Below are 19,194 nucleotides of genomic sequence, written 5' to 3' on the forward strand. Positions count from 1 at the left end.
TGAAGACCCGCAGGGCTACGGTGAGTGACCTTGAGTATACTGGTGCTCGCCGAGGAACCCCGACAAAAGATAGGTTAGGTTAGGTTAGGTAGGGTTGGTTAGGTTCGGTCATATATCTACGTTAATTTTAAATCCAATAAAAAAAAATTGACCTCATTCATAATGAAATGGGTAGCTTTATCATTTCATAAGAAAAAAATTAGAGAAAATATATTTTTTCAGGAAAACTTGGCTTATTAGGCAAATCGGGCCTTGCATAGTAGGCTGAGAAGTGCGTTCTGGCTACTAGGTACGACATATATATATATATATATATATATATATATATATATATATATATATATATATATATATATATATATATATATATATATATATATATATATATATATATATATATATATATATATATATATATATATATACATATATATATATATATATATATATATATATATATATATATATATATATATATATATATATATATATATATATATATATATATATGCGAACAAGCCTGAATGGTCCCCAGGACAATATGCAACTGAAAACTCACACCCCAGAAGTGACTCGAACCCATACTCCCAGGAGCACACAACTGGTATGTACAAGACGCCTTAATCCACTTGACCATCACGACCGGACATAATGAGGTGATAGCCGAAGCTATTTGAACCACCCCACCGCCGGCACTCGGATGGTAATCTTGGGCATAGCATTTTACCAAATCACCTCATTCTTTGGGGCACACGTGAGGAACACAAATGCGAACAAATTGTTCGCATTTGTGTTCCTCACGTGTGCCCCAAAGAATGAGGTGATTTGGTAAAATGCTATGCCCAAGATTACCATCCGAGTGCCGGCGGTGGGGTGGTTCAAATAGCTTCGGCTATCACCTCATTATGTCCGGTCGTGATGGTCAAGTGGATTAAGGCGTCTTGTACATACCAGTTGTGTGCTCCTGGGAGTATGGGTTCGAGTCACTTCTGGGGTGTGAGTTTTCAGTTATATATATATATATATATATATATATATATATATATATATATATATATATATATATATATATATATATATATATATATATATATATATATACATATATATATATATATATATATATATATATATATATATATATATATATATATATATATATATATATGTCGTACCTAGTAGCCAGAACTCACTTCTCAGCCTACTATTCAAGGCCCGATTTGCCTAATAAGCCAAGTTTTCCTGAATTAATATATTTACTATAATTTTTTTCTTATGAAATGATAAAGCAACCCTTTTCTCTATGTATGAGGTCAATTTTTTTTTATTGGAGTTAAAATTAATGTAGATATATGACCGAACCTAACCAACCCTACCTAACCTAACCTAACCTATATTTATAGGTAAGGTTAGGTTAGGTAGCCAAAAAAAGCTAGGTTAGGTTAGGTTAGGTAGGTTAGGTAGACGAAAAAACATTAATTCATGAAAACTTGGCTTATTAGGCAAATCGGGCCTTGAATAGTAGGCTGAGAAGTGCGTTCTGGCTATTAGGTACGACATATATATATATATATATATATATATATATATATATATATATATATATATATATATATATATATATATATGTCGTACCTAGTAGCCAGAATGCACTTCTCAGCCTACTATGCAAGGCCCAATTTGCCTAATAAGCCAAGTTTTCATGAATAAATTGTTTTTCGACTACCTAACCTACCTAACCTAACCTAACCTAACTTATTCGGCTATCTAACCTAACCTAACCTATAAAGATAGGTTAGGTTAAGTTAGGTAGGGTTGGTTAGGTTCGGTCATATATCTACGTCAATTTTAACTCCAATAAAAAAAAATTGACCTCATACATAATGAAATGGGTAGCTTTATCATTTCATAAGCAAAACATTAGAGAAAATATATTAATTCATGAAAACTTGGCTTATTAGGCAAATCGGGCCTTGCATAGTAGGCTGACAAGTGCGTTCTGGCTATTAGGTACGACATATATATATATATATATATATATATATATATATATATATATATATATATATGTCGTACCTAGTAGCCAGAACTCACTTCTGAGCCTACTATACAAGGCCCGATTTGCCTAATAAGCCAAGTTTTCATGAATTAATTGCTTTTCGACTACCTAACCTACCTAACCTAACCTAACCTAACTTTTTCGGCTACCTAACCTAACCTAACCTATAAAGATAGGTTAGGTTAGGTTAGGTAGGGTTGGTTAGGTTCAGTCATATATCTACGTTAATTTTAACTCCAATAAAAAAAAATTGACCTCTTACATAATGAAATGGGTTGCTTTATCATTTCATAAGAAAAAAATTAGAGAAAATATATTAATTCAGGAAAACTTGGCTTATTAGGCAAATCGGGCCTTGCATTGTAGGCTGAAAAGTGAGTTCTGGCTACTAGGTACGACATATATATATATATATATATATATATATATATATATATATATATGTCGTACCTAATAGCCAGAACGTACTTATCAGCCTACTATTCAAGGCCCGATTTGCCTAATAAGCCAAGTTTTCATGAATTAATGTTTTTTCGACTACCTAACCTACCTAACCTAACCTAACCTAACTTTTTCTGCTACCTAACCGAACCTAACCTATGAAGATAGGTTAGGTTAGGTTAGGTAGGGTTGGTTAGGTTCGGTCATATATCTACGTTAATTTTAACTCCATTAAAAAAAAATTGACCTCATACATAATGAAATGGGTAGCTTTATCATTTCATAAGAAAAAAAATAGAGAAAATATATTAATTCAGTAAAACTTGGCTTATTAGGCAAATTTGGTCTTGAATATTAGGCTGAGAAGTGCGTTCTGGCTACTAGGTACGACATATATATATATATATATATATATATATTTATATATATATATATATATATATATATATATATATATATATATATGTCGTACCTAGTAGCCAGAACGCACTTGTCAGCCTACTATGCAAGGCCCGATTTGCCTAATAAGCCAAGTTTTCATGAATTAATTGTTTTTCGACTACCTAACCTACCTAACCTAACCTAACCTAACTTTTTCGGCTACCTAACCTAACCTAACCTATAAAGATAGGTTATGTTAGGTTAGGTAGGGTTGGTTAGGTTCGGTCATATATCTACGTTAATTTTAACTCCAATAAAAAAAATTGATCTCATACATAATGAAATGGGTAGCTTTATCATTTCATAAGAAAAAAAATTGAGAAAATATATTAATTCATGAAAACTTGGCTTCTAAGGCAAATCGGGCCTTGCATAGTAGGCTGAGAAGTGAGTTCTGGCTACTAGGTACGACATATATATATATATATATATATATATATATATATATATATATATATATATATATATATATATATATATATATATATATATATATATATATATATATATATACATATATATATATATATATATATATATATATATATATACATATATATATATATATATATATATATATATATATATATATATACATATATATATATATATATATATATATATATATATATATATATATATATATATATTTATATATATATATATATATATATATATGTATATATATATATATATATATATATATATATATATATATATATATATATATATATATATATATATATATATATATATATATATATATATGTAGCAGTCTTTCTTGTAAATATATGTTGTTAAATATAACCGAAAAGTAAGATTAATAATTCTAACACGAATTTTCTCAATATTTTTTATGTTTCTTTTTACTGTCGATGGTAATTGAAAAAACCAATTCTCTAAAATTCATTTTTATTTTTAGTCTGACGTGATGCTTGAACGCGTTTCGTAATAACGTATTACATTTTCAAAGACTTTAGTTTACACACACACAACTTGTAACCTGAAAACACTTAATAGAGTTTGACACTAATTCTAACGCTGTTGTTGTTGTTTTAGATTAAGCTACGCAGAACAATATGTTCCAGTAGCACGGGCTATGGTGAGCCCGTAAGTGGAGGCTTTTTGGAGCCATTATCTGTATCAGTGGCTGATACTATAGATCTGGCGACGGATGGGGGTCTTCATGATGGTTTTCAGCCTGGGGGGCTGGCTATACCAGTTATGGAGCTGGAGGGATTAGTGTAGACCTCCAGGTTTCCCGTTTTCCTCCAGGTTTCTCAGCCTGCGACTTTGGCTGAGCAGTGCTGTCGTTGAAGTTTGGTGAAGTGGCCTCCATGAGGAACTCTTGAACCATGTAGGTGTCGTACTTGTGATGCGGCGGTGGAGCTCCTACTATGATTTCCTCGCCTGAGGTGTCCGTAACCTCCGTTGTGAGAGTTTTTGTCTTTCGCCTCGCAGCCTTAGGTAGGCTTAGGTGTCGTTGATCGGTGGTTGTAGCTATTTCAGGAGCTCTAGTGGTGCTGTTATCGTTTGTAGACAGCATGTCTGCTAGCGCGGCTGCAGAGATAGTGATGGTAGGAGTGTTGGGGGGCTGGAGAAGGAATTACCTCTGTTTGTGTCGCCCAGGTCATGGGCAGTTCTGGGGTAGGTTTTGAAGGTGACTGCATGGTCATCCTGGTGGTAGTCTCCGGAGTGGTAGAGAAGGCAGTGAGAGTTACCACAGTGGCTATGATGGGGGCCAGGCCATTGTCAGTGTATAACGCGTTTAGTTCACTGACAAAGCGCTGGTTGTCTGGTCATGCAAGCCTTTCCGATAGTCTAATAAGACCAGAGATAATGCCTGCACGTGATGCAGGGGGCTGTGAAGGAGCATGTGGGACCTTGGGTCCCCAATGAGAAGACTGTGTCGCCTGCTGGGAGGAGCCATATGTTGGTAAGACCAGAAAGTCTTCTGGTCGACTAGTGAGAGCTAAGGTGGTAGGTTGAACGCTTGGGGCTCTGGTAGAGGAGGTAGAAGGGTTGTTTCTCTTGGCTTCAACGTGGGCCTTGATGCTTTCCTGTCTGCGAGGGCAGCGGTAGGAAATTACGGGGTGATTGCCATCACAGAGCAAGCAGTGATGGACTGTTGCCTTGCATATGGAGTAGTGAAGGTCCAATGCACACAGGCTGCACCTCTGGACAGGGTGCTGGCAATTGTTGGTCGGGTGGGAGAGCTCGTAGCACTTAAAGCACTGCTGGATCTCATGGTATCGTTCCTTTTTTATTTGGTGGGGTGGTATTTTTAGGCCGAAGCAAAAGAATCCTTGTGTGGTAGCCTGGGTGGCCGCAGCTATGGTGGTGAACGTGATCTTCATTGACGTTTTGTTGGTGTTTCAGAACTCTAGGTTGAATACAGCCAGGTTTGGATTTTCGTCCTCAATATTGTCCTTAGTATGATGTTGAGGTCGGTCAGCGATCCACTGGCTAGTCCTGCTGTTAAAAACAGTTCTTTCGGCCAGGAACTGATGTGGGAAGTAAGGATGTAAGTAGTGCTCTTTGCGAAGAATGACATCGTTAGTCAGGAGTTTTTCTTGCTCCTCTTCACATAAAAAAAGAGCACGATATCTTCACCTTCCTGACTAATGTCAGTGGGTTCGAGGAAAGTAACGTCCTTCATGACCTTTAAAATATTGCTTCTCCCGATAACATGACCGTCAAGTGGAGTAGCTCTGACCTTAAGACGTTTGGGTCGAATTGTGACTACACTGCTCCTTGTGGTGTGGTGAGTGGTGTCAGACTGGACCACTGCCTAAGGTGGTCTACTTCTAACGCTAAACAGTTTGTCTTATATACTCGCATTTGGGTGAGGTGATATGTTGAAAAAGTTTTGGATGAGGTGAAGAAACTTTTGACCAACACAAGACAGAACACGGTTCAATGGGTTTAAATTGGATAAGTGAAAAGGAAGAATGGAAGTAACTGCAAAGGGCCTATACTTCCTCTTGATGCTTCTATATTGGTACGGAGTCTTGAAGTGGGTAGAATATAGTTGTGCATTAATTGTGCATTAGTTGTGTTGATTGCTGGTGTTGACTTTTTGATGTGTAGTGCCTCGCAGATGTCAAGCCGCCTGCTATTGCTGTATTCTGTGTTGTTTGTTAAGACTTCTCTGGTGATGGTCTGATTGTGAGAAGAGATTATATGTTCCTTAATGGAGCCCTGTTGCTTATGCATTGTTAATCGCCTGGAAAGAGATGTTGTTGTCTTGCCTATATACTGAGTTCTTTGGGGCTTACAGTCCCCAAGTGGACATTTGAAAGCATAGACGACGTTGATCTCTTTTAAGACATTCTGCTTTGTGTCTGGAGAGTTTTTCATGAGTAGGCTGCCCGTTTTTTTGGTTTTATAGTAAATGGTCAATTGTATCTTCTGATTTTTGTCTGTAGGGATAACGTTCCTATTAACAATATCTTTCAGGACCCTTTCCTCCGTTTTATGAGCTGTGGAAAAGAAGTTCCTGTATAATAGTCTAATAGGGGGTACAGGTGTTGTGTTAGTTGACTCTTCAGAGGTTGCATGGCATTTCACCTTTCTTTTTATGATGTCTTCAACGAAACCATTGGAGAAGTCATTTTTGACTAGGACCTGCCTTACCCTACAGAGTTCTTCATCCCCTTGCTTCCATCCTGAGCTGTAGCTGAGAGCACGGTCGACGTAAGCATTGACAACACTTCTCTTGTACCTGTCTGGGCAATCACTGTTAGCATTGAGGCACATTCCTATGTTTGTTTCCTTAGAGTAGACTGCAGTGTGGAAACCTCCGCTCCTTTCCGTGACAGTTACTTCTGGAAAGAGCAGCTTCCCATCCTTCTCCATCTCGTAAGTGAAACTCAACACAGAATTCTGCTCGAATGCCTCCTTCAGCTCCTGCAGACATCTGACATCAGGTACCTGTGTAAAAATGTCGTCAACATACCTGCAGTATATGGCAGGCTTCAAGTTCATGCTAACTAAGACCTTCTGTTCGATGGTACCCATGTAGAAGTTTGCAAACAGAACACCTATGGGAGAACACATGGCGACCCCATCTACTTGCTAATACATGTGCCCATCTGGGCTTAAGAAGGGTGCCTCTTTAGTACAAGCCTGGAGTAGTTTCCTGTTTAGCGTTAGAATTAGTAAAACTCCGTTAAGTGTTACAGTTGTGTGTGTGTAAACTAAAGTCTTTGAAAATGTAATTTGTTATTACGAAACGCGTTCAAGCGTCGCGTCAGACTAGAAATAAAAATGAATTTTGGAGAACTGATTTTTCAATTACCATCGACAGTAAAAAGAAACATAAGAAATATTGAGAAAATTCGTGTTAGAATTATAAAATCTTACTTTTTCGGTCATATTTACCAATATATATATAAATATATAAATATACATATATATATATATATATATATATATATATATATATATATATATATATATATATATATATATATATATATATATATATATATATATATATTATTAAATATGACCGAAAAAGTAAGATTAATAATTCTAACACGAATTTTCTCAATCTTTCGTACATTACGCTTCACTGTTGGAGGTAAATCAAAAATCACTTCTCCAAAATTCATTTTTATTTCTAGTCTGACGCGACACGGGCGCGTTTCGTAAAACTTATTACATTTTCAAAGACTTCACAAATACACAACTGATTAGAACTTACATCTCTCTGATATTATATCTACATTTGAGTGAGGTGGGAAGGGTGATGTGGCATTAACACAAGACAGAACAGGAGGGGATATTAATAGGGTATTAAAAGTATCAACACAAGACAGAACAGAAACAATGGGTATTGAATAGAAGTGTTTGTAGAAAGCCTATTGGTCCATATTTCTTGATGCTTCTATATTGGAGCGGAGTCTTGAGGTGGGTAGAATATAGTTGTGCAATAATTGGCTGTTGATTGCTGGTGTTGACTTCTTGATGTGTAGTGCCTCGCAAACGTCAAGCCGCCTGCTATCGCTGTATCTATCGATGATTTCTGTGTTGTTTACTAGGATTTCTCTGGCGATGGTTTGGTTATGGGAAGAGATTATATGTTCCTTAATGGAGCCCTGTTGCTTATGCATCGTTAAACGCCTAGAAAGAGATGTTGTTGTCTTGCCTATATACTGGGTTTTTTGGAGCTTACAGTCCCCAAGTGGGCATTTGAAGGCATAGACGACGTTAGTCTCTTTTAAAGCGTTCTGTTTTGTGTCTGGAGAGTTTCTAATGAGTAGGCTGGCCGTTTTTCTGGTTTTATAGTAAATCGTCAGTTGTATCCTCTGATTTTTGTCTGTAGGGATAACGTTTCTATTAACAATATCTTTCAGGACCCTTTCCTCCGTTTTATGAGCTGTGGAAAAGAAGTTCCTGTAAAATAGTCTAATAGGGGGTATAGGTGTTGTGTTAGTTGTCTCTTCAGAGGTTGCATGGCTTTTCACTTTCCTTCTTATGATGTCTTCGATGAAACCATTGGAGAAGCCGTTATTGACTAGGACCTGCCTTACCCTACAGAGTTCTTCGTCGACTTGCTTCCATTCTGAGCTGTGGCTGAGAGCACGGTCGACGTATGCGTTAACAACACTCCTCTTGTACCTGTCGGGGCAGTCGCTGTTGGCATTTAGGCACATTCCTATGTTTGTTTCCTTAGTGTAGACTGCAGTGTGGAAACCTCCGCCCTTTTCCATGACTGTTACATCTAGAAAAGGCAGCTTCCCATCCTTTTCCGTCTCGTAAGTGAAACGCAGCACGGAACTCTGCTCAAATGCCTCCTTCAGCTCCTGCAGATGTCTGACATCAGGTACCTGTGTAAAAATGTCGTCAACATACCTGCAGTATATGGCCGGTTTCAAGTTCATGTCGACTAAGACTTTTTGCTCGATGGTACCCATGTAGAAGTTTGCAAACAGGACACCTAGAGGAGAACCCATGGCGACCCCATCTACTTGCTTATACATGTGCCCATCCGGGCTCAAGAAGGGTGCCTCTTTGGTACAAGCTTGGAGTAGTTTCCTCAGAATACTTTCTGGCATGTCAAGAGGAGTACAGGCTGGATCACGATACACTCTGTCGGCTATCATTCCGATTGTCTCGTCCACAGGTACGTTGGTAAACAGCGATTCTACGTCCAACGAGGCTCTTATCCCTGTGGCCCGTGTGCCCCGCAGTAAGTCCACAAATTCCTTTGGAGACTTCAGGCTGAAGGCGCAAGGAACATAAGGAGTCAGCAGGCCGTTGAGTCGCTTCGCCAGTCTGTACGTGGGTGTGGGTATGTGGCTAATGATTGGCCGAAGTGGGTTTCCAGGCTTGTGCGTCTTGACATTTCCATACGCATATCCAGGTTTATATTCCCCAATGATCTTTGGCAGGTGGAGTCCGGATTTCTTGGCGTTCACAGTTTCGATCAGTTTGTTGACCTTTGCTTTTAATTCGGCTGTAGTGTCCTTCGTTACCCTTTGGAACTTAGTTTGGTCAGAGAGTATGATGTTCATTTTCGCCAGATATTCGTCTTTTTTAAGAATGACATATATTGGCGACTTGTCACCTCTCCTGACAACTATCTCCTTGTTCTCACGAAGGCTTTTAGCTGCCGCTTTAAGCTCGGGGGACAGTATGGTGCTTCTGTAGTTGCCTCGATTCTTTCCTCCTTCTGCAATAAGTTCTGCTTGTAAGGTATCTTTGGTAGTGACCTTCTTTTGTGTCTCGAGGTCGAATATGTCGTCCAACAGAATTTCCAACTCTACTTTCCGGGCCATTTCACTCGGTCTGGACATAACATGACAGTTTATGCCCAGATTTAGGAGAGTGACTTGGTCCTCAGTGAGGTTAAATCCTGCAAGGTTCAGGAAGCCATCTCTTGGTCGTGGAATTGCCATAGGTCCTCCATATACTGTTGTTAGTTTCTTGATAATCCTTGTTTCAGTGCTGAGGTGATGTTGGTCTGTGAGGATGTCGAGGTCTATATATATATATATATATATATATATATATATATATATATATATATATATATATATATATATATATATATATATATATATGTGTGTATATTTATATATTTACATATATATATATATATATATTTACATATATATATATATATATATATATATATATGTCGTACCTAATAGCCAGAACGCACTTCTCAGCCTACTATGCAAGGCCCGATTTGCCTAATAAGCCAAGTTTTCTTGAAATAATTGTTTTTCGACTACCTAACCTACCTAACCTAACCTAACCTAACTTTTTCGGCTACCTAACCAAACCTAACCTATAAAGATAGGTTAGGTTAGGTTAGGTAGGGTTGGTTAGGTTCGGTCATATATCTACGTTAATTTTAACTCCAATAAAAAAAAATTGACCTCATACATAATGAAATGGTTAGGTTTATCATTTCATAAGAAAACAAATTGAAAAAATATATTAATTCAGGAAAACTTGGCTTATTAGGCAAATCGGGCCTTGCATAGTAGGCCAAAAAGTGAGTTCTGGCTACTAGGTACGACATATATATATATATATATATATATATATATATATATATATATATATATATATATATATATATATATGTCGTACCTAGTAGCCAGAACGCACTTCTCAGCCTACTATGCAAGGCCCGATTTGCATAATAAGCCAAGTTTTCCTGAATTATTAAATTTTCTATAATTTTTTTCTTGTGAAATGATAAAGCTACCCATTTCATTACGTATGAGGTCAATTTTTTTTATTGGAGTTAAAATTAACGTAGATATATGACCGGACCTAACCAACCCTACCTAGGTAGGGTTGGTTAGGTAGCTTTTTTAGCTACTTTTTTAGCTAGGTAGCTTTTTCGGCTACCTAGGTAGCCGAAAAAGTTAGGTTAGGTTAGGTTAGGTAGTCGAAAAACAATTAATTCATGAAAACTTGGCTTATTAGGCAAATCGGGCCTTGCATAGTAGGCTGAGAAGTGCTTTGTGTTCTTTTGTCTAATGGTGAGCAGCTTTTTTGTGGTGGATTGAGATGGCCTCTGCAGTGTCAACCTGCTTCTAGATTATATGGCAAACACCATTTGTAAAGTTCCATGTCGTGGTATGGTTTAAAGTCGACTAAAACCTGGCATGTGGGCAGTGTCCTTGGTGATTCCAGGCACTGGCTAAAGAATCAATCAGGAGCCTGATCAGAAAGGAGTATTTCATATTATTTAGGACCATATTTTTTAACTTGGTAATTGAAAGTGTCATAAGATATTAATTGTAATTAATAATTATATATATATGTATATATTTATTTATATATATATATATATATATATATATATATATATATATATATATATATATATATATATATATATATATATATATATATATATATATATATATATATATATATATATATATATATATATATATATATATATATATATATTTATATAAGTCTGCAGACACTAAGAATGTTCTCTTCTGCCATGTGAGGGATTCTAATCATCCCATTGATTGGTCTTCCTCCAAAATAATCTTTCCTGCTTCTACTCATCACAGACGCTGTCTTGTTGAATCGGCTCTAATACACAATGTACCCAACATGAACTTGAGTCTTGGTTTTGTTGCTGTGGATTCTTCACTTTCACAGTATATACTTAAATGCTCTAATCTTTCTAACAAACGTGACCTAACATAAGCTTACCCTTCCATTTATCTTTCTTTCTCTTTTCTTTTCTTTCTCTCTTCTTTTTTTCTGTTCATTGTCTTCTACGTTCCCTTGCTATCCTCTTCTTATTCCTATTACTATCTCTTTCTCATTCGGTGGTTAATAGGAGCTGCCTCGCATGGACAATTAGGCCCTCTGCAGTTCGTTTTCCTACAATCTTCTCTACTACACCTTTGCTCCTCACCCCTCTCTTGCCTATTTATTGCCTGTCTCCACTTCCTCATCACAATCGACTTGAGAATGGTCCAAAACGGACGAAACGTCGTCGCCCCTTCACCTTCTAGTGTGTGGTCTGGTCAACTTACTTTAGCCACGTTATTGTGACTCATCGCCTGCATCTAGACTGTTTGTGGTCAAATTGGTCATTACACGTCTGATACCCAAGTTTAGGCTATGATGTGTATAGAAAAAATGCATATAACCTCACAATAATAATAACAATATTAATAACAATAATAATAATAATAATATTTTCATAATAACAATAATAGAAAATAATATTAATAATAGCAATTATAACAATAATAATATTAATAGGAATAAGAATAATATTAACAATAATAACAACAACAATAATAACAATAATAATAATAATAAAAATAATAATAAAATATAAAAAAGAACAACAACAATAATAATAATAATAAAATTAATAATAAAAATATAAAAAAGAACAACAACAATAATAATAATAATAAAATTAATAATAACATTATAAAAAAGAACAACAACAATAATAATAACATTAATAAAAATAAGAACAAAAATAATAACGATAATAATAATAATACCAGTAATAATAATAATAATAATGATAATAATAAGAAGAATATCTCTATAAATAAAAATGAAAATGTTCATTTGTTAAAAATCCCTAATCTCCGAAAGTTCTTCACCGAGCGCTTTGAAATTTTCACATAATGTTCCATTCGCATCCGGCCAGGTTTTTATATACATAGTATAAAGATGTCACGTCTGTGACGGTAAAAAGATATGCTTTTTCTGAAAAATCTGTGTTTTTCATGTGATTTTCATGTGAGGGGAAATCTTCGAAACCTCTTTACCGATTGCTTTGAAATTTTGACTCAACATTGCATTTGAATAGGCGCGTCTTTATGTATAGTATGTGTATACATAAATAGGGGCGTCTTTTTATATACCTACTATATAGATACCAAACCTGTGACAGGTAAAAACATGCGTTTTTGAAAAACATCGCCATCTGTTGCACACAAGACCAACACATGCTATAATAATATGTTACGATTCCATTTCAATGTTTCTGATTTCATTGATAAATGGAATTTTCCTAAATTTCGATTTATTTTAATTTTGATTTAATTATTTTGTGTGAATTGTCTTGGAATTGAGCTGTGTTGTTCACCATACCGTTCATTTCGTGAGTATAGTTTATTTTTTATTTTTTCGTTAATTTTCATTTCGTTTTTTGAACTGCTTTTCTTATATTTCAGTGATGGGAACATCTGGGGCCAGACTCATGAAGCAGTTACACAAGTACTTACGAACGTGTACATCGTTCCTCAATCTTTGACGGCTTTGGTTACATTAATTAAACAGTTTACAAGCTTGAAAATTTGCCACTCAACTGTTGTTATTGTTATAAACAGCCTCCTGGTGCTTCGGAGCTAATTAACTGTTTAATAATTGTAAACAAACCTACCAAAGATTGAGAAAAGATGTACAGGTTCGTAAGTGTTTGCGTAACTTCATTGTCAAACTAACCCCAGATCATTTGATGTTCCCAATTTTCTGATGGGAACATCAGATCATTTGATCATTAGACAAGGGAGTGGGGAATGGTAGGAAGGACGAGGGGACGGGAGTGGGGGTTGGTGGGGAGGACGAGGGGACAGGAGAGGGGGAGGAAGACGGGACAGGGGACAGAGTATTTAGGAATGGTAGGGACGAGGGGGAATGGAGAATGGTTGGGAGGACAAAGGGATAGGGGAGTCGGAGATAGTGGAGAGGAAGAGGGGATGGGGAGGGGGGAATGGTAGGGAGGACGAGGGGACGGAGGAGGGGATAATGATAGGGAGGACGAGGGTACGGGGGAGTGGGAGATAGTGGGAACGACGAGGGGATGGTGGAGTGGGGAATGGTTAGGAGTACGAGGGGATGCTGGAGTGGAGGATGAAGGGGGAGGAAAAAGAGACGAGGGAGTGGGGAATGGTTGGGAGGACGAGAGGACGGGGGAGGGAAGAATGGTTGGGAGAACGAGGGGACGGGGGAGGGTATGGTGGGGAGGACTAGGAGACAAAGGAAGATGGTTGTGGCTCAGCAACGCTGAGCCACAACAACCACAGCAACAAGTGGCCGGGTACAGCTAGTACTAATTTAATAATAATAATAATAAATCTACAATAATAATACTAGTAATAATAATAATAATAATAACAATAACAACACTAACAATAATAGTAATACAATATAGTCTATACGTACTAAGGGCAGAGCTTCTCTCATATTCTCAGGACATTTGCAGGGTTCCTCAGTCATGTTGTGTTGTCGTGTTTTGAAGGCCAAACTCTCTTACCAATGTTCACTTATGATTCTTGATCTACAACTTTCCCACAGATTTCTGCAACAGGAGCTCATTAAAAAACTTTTAGGGTTCCTGTAATATATGTGACTGATACTGTGAAGAGCATGAAAATATACAAATAATAATAACAGCAATATTAATAATAAAGGAGAAAATCCGTTTTAGCCATGATTTGGAAGACGAGTTCTGTGGTGAGCCTGCAGTTCATTCGAAAGGGAAAGCAACGAAGCGCAGGTCCCTCAAAGTGCTCAGAAAGTAAAGCAAGTAACTAAGCAAATTTTGGTTGTGGGAGATTCCCAGGTGAGGTATTTGGATAGAACTTTTGGTGCCAAAGATAGGAGGAATAGGTTAAGGGTTTGCTATCATGAAGCTGGAATTGGTGATATTGTTGGCAACATGAACGATATTATTGCTGGAAATGGGAACAGACCCATTATTTGTATTAGTGCAGGTGGAAATGATGTTGGACGAGTTAGAAGTGAGGAACTGATACAGAGGTCTAAGACAGCTATAGAATTAGTTAGGAGCAGGGGAGGAATCCCAATCATGAAGCTGGAGCAGGGGAGGAATCCCGATCAGTCAGTCAGGTGCAGTCACAGTGAGAGGTTGTGTTAGCTGGAGCTCCGATTGCTGTAATATTTTATAGCAATAATGGAAGGATTAGGGAAGGAACTGATGAATCTAGTTGGAATTCCAAATTCAGAGATGGATTCCCTACTGGAGGAGGTACAACAGCTGAAACATCGAGAAGAAACGAAGGAGGAGACCAATATTAAAAAGACCTCGTCGTGGAAAGTCGTAAAGGACAGGGGTCTTAAGAAGACCTTGTCAAGGCCGCCTTAAGGACTTCAAATTCATTTGCCGTGTTGGAAGACGAGTGCTCTGGTGAGCCTGCAGTTCACTCGAAAGGGAAATCAACGAAGAGCAACGAATCACAGGCCCCTCAAAGTGCTCAGAAAGTTAAGGAGGTACCTAAGTGAATTTTGGTTATGGGAAATTCCCAGGTGAGGTATTTAGACAGGACGTTTCGTGATAGAGATAGGGGGAACAGGTTAAGAGTTTGCTATCCGGGAGCTGGAATTGGAGATATTGTTGACAACATGAAAGATATTATGACGGGGTATGGGAACAAACCCATTATTTGTATTAGAGCAGAAGGGGTAATGATGTTAGACGAGTTAGGAGTGAGGAACTGATACAGAAATTTAACAAAGCCATAAAATTAGTTAGGAGCAAGGGAGGAATCCCGATCATATGTGGCATCCTTTCAAGAAAGAGCGTTGGGCATGAAAGGTTGTCGAGGGCACTTGGAGTCAATAGCCGGCTGGACAGATATTGCAAATCAAATGCAATATCTTTCATAGACAACTGGGAACACTTCTTTGGAAGAAGTGAAATGTATGCTCATGATGGGGTGCATCTATCGAGGGATGGGGTTGTTGCTGTTGCGAACTCGTTTGAACCAGTGGTTAGAGGCATTTGTTTGGGTTTAAACTGTTAATAGATAGTGGTATGGGAATTGATAGGGAGCAAGAAGGTAATAAAAGTATGTGTTTGTTGGAGAAACAAATTGGCAAAATGATCAGGGAAAGAGAAGGGCCTCAAAATAACAATTCACTTAGGGTTTATTACACTAACAGTAGAAGTCTAAGAAACAAAATAAATGAGTTGAAGCTCTTGTCTGCACAAAAACAATAGATATTATTGCACTTACCGAAACGTGGATGAATGTAGAAAATAGAAAACTATTAGATGAATATCAAATAAATGGATTTAAACTATTTCACACAGATAGATATATTATACGAGGAGGTGGAGTAGCCATATATGTAACGGAAAATTTGAAATGTAGTCTCAAGGAAGTAATCAAAGCTGAGCCACATACAGAAACTATTTGGATAGAATTAAACGAAGGAGCAAATAATCTTATTATAGGAGTTATATACAGGCCACCAAACTTAAACAGGATGGAAGCAAGCACTTATGGGATGAAATATCTAGAGCATCTAGGTCTAGCAGTATTTGTGTCATGGGTGACTTTAATTTCAGTGGAATAAATTGGTCTAACAGAACAGGGAATAATGAAGCAGATTTTCTAGAATTAATTGACGATTGCTTTTTTAGCCAGCACATTAAGGAACCAATGCAGGAAAATAATATTTTAGATTTAGTGTTAACTAATAGGGAAACACAAATTAATGACATCGAAATAGGGAGTGAGCTAGGGAACAGTGATCACAAAGAAATCAAATTTTGCATTGAATGGAATAGACCTGTAAGAGAAAATTCTGTTAAAGTGCCAGATTTTCGAAAAGCTGATTTTAATAGCCTAAGACTTTTCTTGGGTCAAATAGATTGGAAAGTCTTGGGCATGGGGGGGTGGGCCGGTCTTGGAGCGAGACATGAACCCAGCGATAGGTGACGTAAAAGGGGACTTCGATGTGGATTCAAAATATAACTTATTTAAGAATATTCTAAGCAAAGCACAGGAACGTAGTATAACATACAAATTGAATAGATCGAATACTAATGACCCAAAGTGGATAACAAAGGATTTGAAGAACCTTATAGGTAAAAAGAGAGAATGGTACAAATGGATTAAGAAAGGGGAAGTCAGTTTAGAACAGGAATTCGTACAACTGGTTAGAAATGTTTAAAAAAGAGATAAGGAAAGCAAAAAGAAACTATGAAGTTCACATAGCAGGGCAAGCGAAGACAAATCCTAAAGGGATAATTTTAGTTATATCGAACTAAGCCTAGGGAAAGGATAGGACCATTAAAATCTGAGACAGGTCAAATAACGGATAATGACAAGGAGATGAATAGTATTTTTAATAAATATTTTATATCTGTATTTACTAAAGAAGAACTTAACAATATGCCTTCAGCCGAACAAGTCTATGTGGGTGGGGACGAGGACAGGTTGACTAGTTTAGCAGTTACCAGGGAGGATGTAATTAAACAAATAGTAAAACTATAACCAAACAAATCCCCAGGGCCGGATGAAGTGTTTGCCAGGGTGCTTAAAGAATGCAAAGAATAGCTTTGCGAGCCATTGTTGTTGTTGTTGTTACAGATTTAGCTACTCAGAACGACGTGTCCATGTAGCACGGGCTATGGTGAGCCTGTAATTGAGTTTGGCTATACGTGATAACCATGTTTCTGTGATATTTGGGTCTAAGTTTAAAATAGAGGAGGGGATTTCTCCTTTTTCATGTTTATTTATCGCTTCTGTTTTAGTGCACTGGTTTTAGTCTTGTTTTATTAACATTATCTTGGTGGCGGATGTAGATGCAGAATGCTCACTAATGAGTCCCATTCCTCAACAGCTTTTCTAATCATTGTAGTCGCGGTGGAATGTGCATCTAATGCAGCTGCTGTCGTTGGATTAATGTTGAGTTTGATGCTCAGGGGTTCAGTAGCTTCACATTCCAGTAAGTAGTGCAATAGTGGCGCCTCTGCTTCAGTTTCACAGATGTGAAACTCTTTTTAACTATTGGGTTCATTACCTCCCAGCAGCACTTGTAACCAAGTCTGAGTCTGTATATGGCTACTGCAATGTCTCTAGATATCTCTTTGCCAGGCTTGAAAGAGGAGTAACCAGTGGCTTGTTCGTACCTTATCGCAGTGGATCTTCCTTCCGCTACTTTGGCTCTGTGGCGACTTTTGATAGTTGAGAATATTTTCTTCTTGATTTGCTCCTTTATCTGTGAGAAACTTGGAGGTATTTGAACCTGTACAACAGGTAGAGCAGTGGCAGTTTTTGCTAGTGAGTCTGCCTTTTCATTACCATCTATGCCAATGTGACTTGGTATCCAATTTAGGGTGATTGACAGCCCTCGATTATGGGCATTTTTTCCTATATGTTGAATTTCTGTGAATTTCTGTATATTATCTGTGTGCTGACTGGATAACAATGCCTGGAGCGAAGATTTAGAGTCTGTATGAATGATTACATCATGTAAATTATTCTCAATTGTATAGTTTATTGCCTCGTTCAGGGCATATAATTCTGTTTGCAATGTTGAGCACCCACTATTCATGCTCCAGTAAGCTTCATGGTTGGTAGTGTAAACTGCTGCCCCAGCAGAACCTTTTTCTTGATCAACTGATCCGTCGGTGAAGATGTGAGTCGTTGTGGGTCTAGAGATAGTTTCCATTTGTTGTTCTATTACTTCCTTGAGCCTCTGCGGGTCACATGCTGATTTTTTAGCTGGTAATCTTTCAATGATTATCTTTAGAGTCGATTCTTCCCATGGAGAAGGCTGTCGAAAGTGTTGATATGGTCCATCTTCCCCTTTGTTTTTAATGGTCCATTTCATGTCCATTTTCTCTAAAATCTTTACCACATTATCCATCCATGAGCGTGTTCTATACTGTAGGTTTTTCTGAAATGATCTCTGTATGTTGTCTTTGATTGACAGCCTGGCGGTTGTTCCAGTAAGTTTTCCTATTATAGCGGCTATCCTTTGTTTCATCCTGTTTTCTAATGCTGGTAAATTTGTTTCCATTCTAAGGTTCTCTCTACGCGTCCATATAGGTGCTCCCAGCATTGTTCTCAGAGCATCATTTTGAGACACTTCCAGTTTCTCCCATTGATTATCACTGAGGGATGTAAGAGCAGGGGCAGCATAGTCGATGAGTGACCTAACTGCTTGAACGTAGTACATTTTGAGTACTGGTAGAGATGCACCCTCTCTAAGACTGGTCAGAGAGCTCAAAGCTAAGTTTCTGGCTTTACAGCGTTGCCGAAGATATTCAATTTCTTGAGTGAATTTCAACTGGTTGTCTATTATGACTCCTAGGTATTGAAAAGAGGTAACCCACTCAATTTCTTGTCCTTGTATTGCCAGTCTGATGTCTTGAGTTCTCATTTTAACGGTCATTGCTTTTGTTTTATTGCTGTTTATTTTCACTGCTATGCGTTCCGCTTCCTTGCTGATAATATCTAGGCATTTTTGTGCAT

General features: G+C 37.4%; 1 protein-coding gene across 4 annotated transcripts in view; it reads right to left on the reverse strand.

The window, feature by feature from the left end:
- Positions 1-19,194, reverse strand: part of LOC138363910 (ankyrin repeat and KH domain-containing protein 1-like) — a 177,212-nt gene that overhangs the window by 100,554 nt on the left and 57,464 nt on the right. For 3 of the 4 annotated variants that reach the window (XM_069323371.1, XM_069323368.1, XM_069323370.1), the window contains exon 2: positions 14,129-14,264. The exons of the other annotated variant lie outside the window; for it this stretch is intronic. In XM_069323371.1, the coding sequence (XP_069179472.1) occupies positions 14,129-14,182 (54 nt within the window). In that variant the 5' untranslated portion in view covers positions 14,183-14,264. The remainder of the gene's footprint in view (positions 1-14,128; positions 14,265-19,194) is intronic. 4 annotated transcript variants of the gene reach the window in all.

Source organism: Procambarus clarkii, chromosome 12, assembly GCF_040958095.1.
Source record: "Procambarus clarkii isolate CNS0578487 chromosome 12, FALCON_Pclarkii_2.0, whole genome shotgun sequence".
Lineage (NCBI taxonomy): Eukaryota > Metazoa > Arthropoda > Malacostraca > Decapoda > Cambaridae > Procambarus > Procambarus clarkii.